General features: G+C 39.3%; 1 protein-coding gene across 1 annotated transcript in view; it reads right to left on the reverse strand.

The window, feature by feature from the left end:
• Window positions 1–7,761, reverse strand: part of LOC311147370 (paired box protein Pax-7-like) — a 66,015-nt gene extending 58,254 nt beyond the window's left edge. Inside the window, exons 1-4 of the mRNA XM_084184061.1 lie at window positions 7,304–7,761; window positions 5,873–6,108; window positions 5,123–5,267; window positions 4,715–4,843 (exon numbers count right to left, since the gene is read on the reverse strand). Coding sequence (XP_084040187.1) covers window positions 4,715–4,843; window positions 5,123–5,267; window positions 5,873–6,108; window positions 7,304–7,391 — 598 coding nt within the window. The 5' untranslated portion in view covers window positions 7,392–7,761. The remainder of the gene's footprint in view (window positions 1–4,714; window positions 4,844–5,122; window positions 5,268–5,872; window positions 6,109–7,303) is intronic.
• Between the last annotated feature and the right edge of the window lie 2,568 nt (window positions 7,762–10,329).

The following is a 10,329-nucleotide window of genomic DNA, read 5'->3' on the forward strand; positions in this document are numbered from 1 at the left end:
TTAAATAAATTACAGAAGAATTATGTTGCCTCTTAAATCTCGTTTGGGGAATGAGTGATTTTGACATCTCCCCATGTTTATTTTTAGTATAGGTCCTATGTGGCCTAAAAAGGACTAGGCCCCTAGTTCACCGGATGAATGGGGTATCTTATAATTCCTTGCATTAAAGAGATGCAACTTGCTTAACAAATACTTTTAAATAGTAAATTATGGTCATTTGTTGCTGGTTTGGCTAATTTGATTTGTTCCACGAATTATGTCACTTGTTTTATCGGGATTCCGTGTAATAGAGTTCTTTCTTGTCGACGGGTTTATAGCCTACCCATGCACATTTCTTAAACCTTTAAAACACTATATTTCTTGCCCCAACAGTGGAATTAAATGGCATATAATTATTATTTCTGTCTTGAAACGTTTAAGGGAGAAACGCAATCAACATTAACTGCATTCGTCACGGATAGGCCTACCCAATCGAAAGGTTTTAAGTACGAGTGTGCAGAATGTCGTAATATCAGCATACTATTACAATGAAATAATTGTTATATGAAAATATATAAAACCAGCATACATTATTATTATCATTTTTATCATTATTATTATTATTATTATTATTATTATTATTATGTCTATTGGGCTATCATTATTATTAGTGATTATTATGGCAGCTGATGCAACCCCCCCTGCTATTAAAAGATTTCACGCAGCCTGTTGTTTTTTGCTTTTTATAGGCTATGTTCCTTAAAAATCTCGCCATGTAAATTCCAATGAAATTTGGAGAGGCAGCGAGGGGGAAAAGGGGAGGTTAATCCGAGTTGAATACATTGATGCTCTGCACAGGACCAAGGCTGTGATGATTGTGTTATCTCTACCCAACATTTGGGTCTCCCTCAATTTCAAATAGCTGCGAGAAAGTGCAGATGGAGTCACTCTCGATGCCTGAGGACATTTTTTTTTATTAATAGCTAAATAACTTCCCATACTTTCACTAAATCTCTCTCACCATTCTAGATGGATTTGTTTGAAGTGGTCTTTCGACACATCCAGGCATCCTTTTTCTTTCAATGAAGCTTAGGCTATTTCGGACTCCTAAATATAATTTTCGATTTTCTACAACTGTCTCGGAGAAAAAGCAGCACACATGCCAGATCATGCTCCGGAATATGTAATATGGCAGCCTTTTGTTTTTATTCAGTATTGCATGACTCCTCAATGTGGCTCAATAGCTCCTCTCATTTCTATAACCATTTAAATAAGTAGACCATTTATATCATGCGTTTATGGGTACTTTCGGTCGCTCTTTGAGTTGTCGGTATAGCCAATCTATCATTTCCAAACGCGTTTGCTAGGCTATATGTCTACTTTTAAGACGTGTATTAAACATCGTTTGAAATCGAATACAGAGAAAGGCCGTGTCTGGGGCCTGGGGTTGACTGACATCTCGCTATCTCCTTGTGGCCTCTATCATTTCCTCTGATCCCACTCCCAACAGTCACAAATCCCGCCTGGCCCCTGTTTGATTAGATTGAGAACCTCAGGTAATCCGACCGTTTGTTCAAGTGTCCATTTGCCCCTATCACGCATGAGGGCTGAAGATGGTGCGTGTTGGTTTAAACAAAACCAATTGTTCTTTATGAATTGACTGATACACTCCTTCCAGCCACCATTTAGGTGTGCATTTTCTCAGCACCAATGCATCATTTGAAATTAGGTCACTCATCGACCATAGACAATAGCTATGCCAATGGGATGAGCAATGCAGATATCCTTATAACGGTTGAATGCAATCTTTTAATCATTGATATGATAACGTAATAAATCCTTGATCTTGATCATAATTACCTACAATCTATTTGTAAATGTATATTGAGACTATTACCTTATAATCAGTTTACTCTAGTGTAACAAAACATCATATCATAAGTATTTACATGTCAACATAAGCTCTTTGGAAGGGGCAACGTATGCCACTATCAGCAGTCTCCTTCTAAACTTGGCAAACATGTCACTCACGCAGTGTTTAAATACGTTCTAATGCAATCTGTCAATATCAGCATGCATGGAAAACATTAGGTCTACTATTTTACGGTGCATAACTGCAGTCTTTTCTTCCCCCAAAACCCAAAACATTAGCAGTCAACTTAAAAAGCTGAATGGACAGCAGCGGTTATTTTTGAAAAGCTCAGACTTCAAACACGATGACCCCTTGTTTGGCGAAACCACCCCCGCTGTACTCTAATAAGCCTATGCATCTAGAAATTTGCTTGCAATATAAACTGTACAATTTACTCAAAATTGATATTTCCATCACCAGATTCGAGTTTGGCATGTTAAGAGTTATATGCGCCAATGCAATCCCCAAATAATAATGAAATAAAACAAAATAAATATATGAATACAATCTCGACAACTATAGCCTATAAAAGAAACCTAAAATCTCATGAATTTGTGCCTGGGGCTAGCTGCAGAGTGGGCCGTTTAGAGATGAAAGTGAAAAGAAATAAAAGGCTCAATTTAATCTGCTCTAAAACCCTTCAACATAACGTTTGTGCTTGAAACTCCAAGAGTGAGGGCTGATAGGGGATAAATACATTTCTTACCATGCCTGCGAGCTATTACACCCCTCTCCAACACAGACGCCCATTCAACAGACACCGGTTTCATTACGAGCTGTAATAAGTCTTAACATTATTAAATGCCAGCCGGATGATAGAATGAAACAAGCGCAGAGATGAGTCTTTTTAAGAATTAAACAAAAAATGGGACAGTTGGTAGCCTGGTTTCAACATGTCGCCATCAAAAGCCAAACGTGGGCAAAACATTTACAGAGGGTTTGTGAGACCATTTAATTTCCAAAAGAACACAGAAGCTACAATGGGGCCTATGGGTTAATGTAAATTATAGGCCATCAATCCATAACTTATACAGCCTAATCATAGTCACTTTCACACGGTGTATGCATGGTCTAGGCTACTGACAAATAGGCCTATGACAACGTGGTTTGAAGCCAATCTGGCTAAAGATTTCTAACGAAGAATTGTGGTTTAATCAAAAGCACTACAGCACCCGCTGGCCCCTGAATCGGGTCAATTGTTGGCGGGTCAATTGTTGGCAGTGGAACCCGTTTTAACACGGCTGTCGAGCTATCATGGAGAGGCGTTCTGTCTGCAAACGACATTATCACACAGCGATACGTAAAACAAACAGTAGTCCATAATGAACTGGTGTCACGTCCCATTGGTCAGTTATGTACAGATTTACTAACAAGGTGCAGGCACTTCATGCTCGAGATAAACCAACAACACAGGCCATTTCATGACACGACCCCATAGACAACAAACTATAAACATCTATCAATTAATGGCTTTGTGAAATAAATTAAGAGTATGTTATCGGCTAGTCTACATTCACTTACAGACCCATTTACCCCACCCCTTTCATTGAGAAAACATCAGTAAGGGTTCAGCTAGAACACAAAATAGCTCGATTCCAAAAAGCATATGCATTTCCAAACAACAATCCAAACACATTTTGCACCCTCCATTGCTTAATCTATTCCAACAGACGATTTTATAATATTACAAAACTATCTACCAGCAGGGTGGATTGAATAATTCATTCGCCTTTCGTTCTCCTCTTGGCCTTTTGTCCAAAGTTTTCTCCCCCTTTCTTTACGTTTTTTTTAGTGTGAAAAAACGTCCCACTCCTCCTTTCGCTGCCCTGCTTTGGAGGGTTTTGCCTTTGTACCTCAGAATCCTTGCCTTCAATGGAGTGGAAGTCTTGAAAACTGAAGTTCATCTTCAAGTTTAGAGAGGCTGTCGCTTTAGAGAAAGGCTTTTTGTGCGACCGTTTAAACAACAGATAGGCTACAAAATGGTTGATCATTTTATTTGGAAATCCCTGTCTTTTTTCAGACACAGGATCTAATGTATTTTGACTAGATAATACCGAGGTCCCCTCAAAAAAGCGCCAGGACAAAAGACAAAACCCTTCTTTGTAGCCTAAATATTCCACACAAAAATATATATGTTTAAAATTGACCCAAAAAATGACAACTTAAAAAGTGTAACAAATAATAAGCCGTTTTCAAATAGGCCTAGGTCTAAACACAAATGAATATATATCCTAATAAAAAAAACGAATTAGGCTACAATTGGGGGACATTCATCTTTATTTAGCAAATCACTAGCTTCCGGTTTATTTTAGGCTACATGTTATTTAGCCTATAGGCCTATGAGAATACCCAGCTATGAAGCAGTAAACACGCGCTACCTAAATAGGCTAATGTCCAGGATCAAGAATCGCTGCAACCTGCTGGTCGTAATTGATATTGATTGTCACATCGGTCATCTGTCAGTTGCCGTTTCAAGGGACCATTTACCAGCACCAAAGGAGTCTGTTGTGCAAATGAATGCAGTCACAAATACCCTCCGTCAAGGCTCATATAAATAATTAAGCAGGTCTAGTTAAGCTTGTATTGGCAAACAGCTTAACATCACGAAAAAAATCACAAATGTGTGCAAAAGAGCAATTAGGTCCGTTTTAAATTAATGAAGTGTATTCCATGAACAAGAAGGCAACACTATCTCAGGCATACACCTGCAAAACACACAATGCTGAACAAAATATTGCAACATATTGAGCACATAGGATATTGTGCATAGACCTATAAGAGGGTGTTTTAAAACGCGAATGTAATCCAATTAAATTAGCCTACCTTTATCGCCAAGAATGCCATCGATGCTGTGTTTGGTTTTCTTCTCTCCATCTTCATCTTTTTTATCACAATCTTCTTCATCATCTTTCTTCCCAAATCGAGCTCTCAGAACACGACTAATGGAACTCACTACAAGAATAAGAAAAACAAGGTAGGCCTAGGGTAATTGCATAGTCATTACAGACAGGCTAAACCACATTTTTTAAAATCGAAATAATAACCTAATACAATTAAGTCCAGGTGACACTATATGACTGTTTTTGGCCGACATAAAACTATGGGGGTAGTTCTAACTATTTCATCAACATAATGTTTTTGATGGTTTCATATCGACCACTATTATGGAGAACTAATTTAGTAGAACAAAATATATATGAGCAAACATCACTAGTAAAAAGGGTTGCTTACCAGATGAGGCCTCACCTGAAGGAACTGTGCTTCTGTCACACACCCCGTCCTTCAGCAGCTTGTCTCGGATCTCCCAGCTGAACATGCCGGGGTTCTCGCGCTTGTACTCCTCAATCCGTTTCTCCACATCAGGCGTTGCTACCTGCTTTTGGGTTTAATTTATGCAGCACGATAGTAGAACAGAGAGAGAAAGAAAGAAAGCGAGAAAGAAAATGAGAAGCAGAAACAATGCAGAAAATAGAAAACGAAGAATAGAAAATAAAATACAAAAAGAGTAAAGAAGAGGAGAAAGAGCACGAGAAAAAAAACTTCAGTACAGGTTGAATGCAGAATTGGAAAAATTATATCTGAATGAACTAATTCCGTTTTTGTTTCTAAATGAGTAAACTACAAAGTCTCAAAGCACCGGAATTATAGGCTACGAAATTGCTTTTCAAAGTTTTTGTCAATTTCGATAGCAGGCTAATAAATAGGTACGCAACAAGCATGGCATGGAATACAATATCCGCAAGAAATGCCTTGGATGTCCCGTTACAGATTGAATATTTGGTGGTGTGAAAACTCAGGTCCATAACGGTAAACAGTCATCATCATAATAATAATAATAACTATAAGAATAACTATAAGAATAGGCTAATCATAATAATAATAATAATATTACATGTATTTTTATATTTTTAGGCTATTAGCGTGTAATAATAACGGCTGTTGTTGTTGTTGTTTTGTGAGGTGAACTTTTCTCAAACTCACTCTGGGTTTGCTTCCTCCTATTGCCCCGGGTCGGATCGATCCTGTTTCTTGATACCGACAAAGAATTTTGGACACGCAACCGTGGGAAACTCGTAGCTGTCGAGAGATCACGCAGGGACGGATACCGTGGTGGGCCATCTCCACAATCTTGTGTCGGATATGATTTGGCAGTGGTCTTCCGTTGATGAACACTCCACCGAGTTGGTTCACCCGACCTTGACCCAGGGGAGTTGACACTGTGCAGAAGAAAGAAGGCCTACTGTGAAAACATTTCGTGTCCACACCAAATGCAACATTGGCATTAACACATTTTTCGGAATGCATATTGTTTTACAGTGCAAATTATGATGACTGTTTGATCTTTAGGCCTATAGGCTTTATGTCTGAATATTTAGCATATTTTTGTGGCATTCGAAGATTTTTTGATAGGCTAATATGCATATGTGGTAGCCTAATTTAAATGTTATTAGGCTATACGACCTAGTGGAAGGCTATTGCACAATGTAGGCTAGGCCTATATTTATGTAGCCTATATATACACATAAATGAATGTAGCCTATAAGCTATCTTATTCAGAAATGAAATGTAGCCATAAAAACGTCAACATAAAGGCCTAAATCCACTGTTACTACTACATTCAAACTAATTGGACACATTTCCAATAATGCGTGAAGTGGATGAATCCGTAGCCTACTGAAATTGCAAATTACAAAAATAGGCATTTTACAACAGAATCGACAAGTTCTTTTTGGAAAAAAGGCTTGATTTGAAGGCAGAATTTGTCATTAGCCAGATGGCACTTGAATGTCCCATCCGGCATTGAAGAGGCTGTGAAGTGTGTGGCTTCGTCCGGTTTCATTATTCACCGTCATGCTGTACAAATATTGATGTAATCCTTTGATTCGTCGTTTTGATGTGTATTTTACTTTTATTTCCAGCACCAGGACACTTCAACAAATCCCGGATCTAGGATCACTTGCAAGCTTCGTGTTCTCGGAGATTTTATTGGAGCTACTTGAGCACGAACCTTGCCTGGGAGACGCTCCCATGGACGATTAATCAATGCAAATAATTTGTGCCTGTAAATGTTATTCACACGTTTGCCTATTTACATAAACATTCACATAATCGAGCACCCAGACATGGCCATTGCGAAATACGTTTGACTTTCATAAAACCTATTGTAGTCTACAAAGTCTCTCCGGAGAGGGCCAAAGGTGTATGAAATAATGAATAGCCTAACTTGTCCTTTCATTTTGTCTAATTATAGCCAACATTTTGCTGTTTCAAATGTGATTGAGGATAAAGGGCAAAATCAAATGCATTTTTTTTTAAATAAACAAAGTGCTTTAAATTAGTAATAAATGTTGCTTGGAATGATACAGTAATTTCGACAATGATAGATGTTTGTGAATTGCATGCATCACCTACCTTCCAAAGGGAAGCCCGTGCGGGGATAGTTTTGTCCAGGCGCTGGTCGCATCATTCGAGGTACTGTTCCTGGCAAAGACGACTGCATTCTACAGTTAAAAGTAGCAGGCAAAACAAGGCCAATATTTCATCGGCTAAACTAAGTCGAGACTTGTTTGTGGTAATTGTTTTGACGCTGAAAAAACAAGTGCAGTCCGCTCAGAATTTTTTTTAAAAAAGGACAAATAGGCCTATACTCATCCAAACGGACGAATCTCTGAAAACGAAACCCCCCAAAACGGTAAAACACACTTACTTCTGATGTCGCACGGTGGGGAGGATGAGCGAAATAGGACTGCTGCGAAAAAGGTACACTGTGTGCGAACAGAGGGAGGAGGGTGTTCCTTAAATCTCAAGTGGGCAAAGGTTACTTCATTCTTTGCAGCGTTTTCCTAAAAGCACTGTTAGTTTTTGATGACAAAGTCTGCATGGAGGCTGGGAGTAGTTTAAGTGATAACTTTGGTGCACGGCCTACGGGTTGTCGCGCGCGCCGATAGGCTCTTGGTCTGAGCTTTCTTTTATTCATGAGGGGAAGCGGAGTACAGCCAAGCTTTCTCCACCAATCACAAAAAACGGCATGCGACGTAAAACACATTTTGTGCCTTCCCATTCATTGCATGCCGCTTCAAAACCAACACAACCTTTCAGATTAAACTGCCACTGGGCCCTGGTGATTCTTCTTCAGTATAAGATAAATACAGTGTGTTTTGGACATAGAAGTAAACTCAATTCAGCATTTAAGTATGTCGTTTGTTGTTTCATTTACTATAGGCCTTTAGTTGCATATGGTTTAGAGACGCAGGCTATGTGTATTGTCATCTCTAATCTAATTGCATGAGAATATAGACAGGAAACGCTTTTTGTTCAAAACAACTAGAATACATGACTGTCTCATTCATTTCCAGTTTGCTCTGAACACACCAAGTCGAAGATGTCCACTTTTGGAAAGTAAGACATTGTTCTAATAGGCCTACATTCATTGCATTTGCTTGATGAACGAGTTTGAACCGATAATATCAATGATGCTTTTAAATGGCAATTATGATAATGATATGCAATAGATTCTACGGTCTTTAGTGCCATATGGATGTGACGGGGAACATATTCTTACCTCGAATAACAATAACTCATAATAAACTCATTAGGTTAGAGATACAAGTGGCAAAGTAAACGTCCTTATAGGCTAGTAAACGTCCTTATAGGCTACCAAATACTAAACCATATATATACTATTAGCCTAATTGGAATACACATGTTGTTGGTCATAATAATTTAAAAAGGACTCTGTTCCGAGTTTTTGTTCTACTAAAACATCTAGGGGCTATTGACATATACACTGAGTATACCAAACATTAGGAACACCTTTTTCCCTCAGAACAGCCTCAATTCGTCGGGGCATGGACTCTACCATGTGTCGAAAGCGTTCCACTGGGATGCTGGCCCATGTTGACTCCAGTGCTTGCCACAGTTGAGTGTGAAAAACCCAGCAGCGTTGCAGTTCTTGACACAAAACGGTGCGCCTGGTACCTACTACCATACCCCATTCAAAGGCACTTCAATGTTTTGTCTTGCCCATTCACCTTCTGAATGGCACACATGCCCAGTCCATGTCTCAGTTGTCTCAAGGCTTAAAGATCCTTCTTTAACCTGTCTCCTCCCCTTCATCTACACTGATTGAAGTGGATTTAACAAGTGACATCAATAAGGGATCATAGCTTTCACCTGTATTCACCTGGTCAGTCTATGTCATGGAAAGAGCAGGTGTTCTTAATGTTTTGTATACTCAGTGTAGGATATATTGGGAACCACAAAAGCCCTGTCGCCCTCCCGGAAAGTCAAGCATCATGCATAGGCTAAGTAAAAAAAAAACTGGCCTTGAGTTGGAGATAGGATAGGCTACATATAGCCTATTTGTACTTCAATGCGTAGGACACCTGCATAGCCTATAAGCCTATAGCCTGCCCTATTCTGTAAGTTTGACCTCGATCAATAAATAGTCTACTAATAAATAGACCTAGTGATGGGCTTATGCAATAATGAACATGGAAGAAAATATAGGTAACTGCCAAAATAAAGGAAACACCAACATACAGTGTCTTAATAGGGCGTTGGGCCACCACTAGCCAGAACAGCTTCAATGTGCCTTCGCATAGACTCTACAAGTGTCTGGAAATCTATTGGAAGGATTGACACCATTCTTCCACAAGAAATGCCATGATGTGGTGTTTTGTTGATGGTGGTGGAAAACACATTCAAGCACTACTCCAGAATCTCCCATAAGTGTTCAATTGGGTTGAGATCTCGTCATACACACACCCTTTAAACCCCCTATGCACGTTTGAGACCTCTCTTTCACTGAGATCTCTTGCCATGGTAGCCAAAATCCTGGGCAACTGGGCAGTTTTATACATCAAATCAAATTTTATTGGTCACATACACATATTTAGCAGATGTTATTGCGGATGTAGCGAAATGCTTGTGACCCTAAGCATGATGGGATGTTAATTGCTTAACTCAGGAACCACACCTGTGTGGAAGCGCCTGCTTTGAATGGGCGTATACTTTGTATCCCTCATTTACTCAAGTGTTTCCTTTATTTCGGCAGTTACCTGATTGAGCCGTCCTGAAGTGGGTAGTAGGCACATAGTTAGGCCTGTTTGTTATGTTGTTATCATAGCCTATACCTTGCTCATAACATTTTCAAAAACATTAGCGAAAATGTGAATTAGGCCTAGTCGAATTCGTCTTCTTAGGTCTAGCCTACCAGACTTGTTGATCCATCCTCATGATTTCGCGTGGCAGGGTTGAGGGAGCGGAGGTAACTGCGCGCCACTTGACATAGAGTGTTTGGCGCGAAAGTAGCCTATGCCTATCACCGGGTTTTATGGCACCAGCACACCTCTTGACTATCACACTTTGAATATGACCATCCTAGACATATACAATCTTCACCGATGCATAGCATTTTATCCATAGGCCTACATTTA

The sequence above is a fragment of the Coregonus lavaretus genome, assembly GCF_964263955.1.
Source record: "Coregonus lavaretus genome assembly, chromosome: 20".
NCBI classification, from domain to species: domain Eukaryota; kingdom Metazoa; phylum Chordata; class Actinopteri; order Salmoniformes; family Salmonidae; genus Coregonus; species Coregonus lavaretus.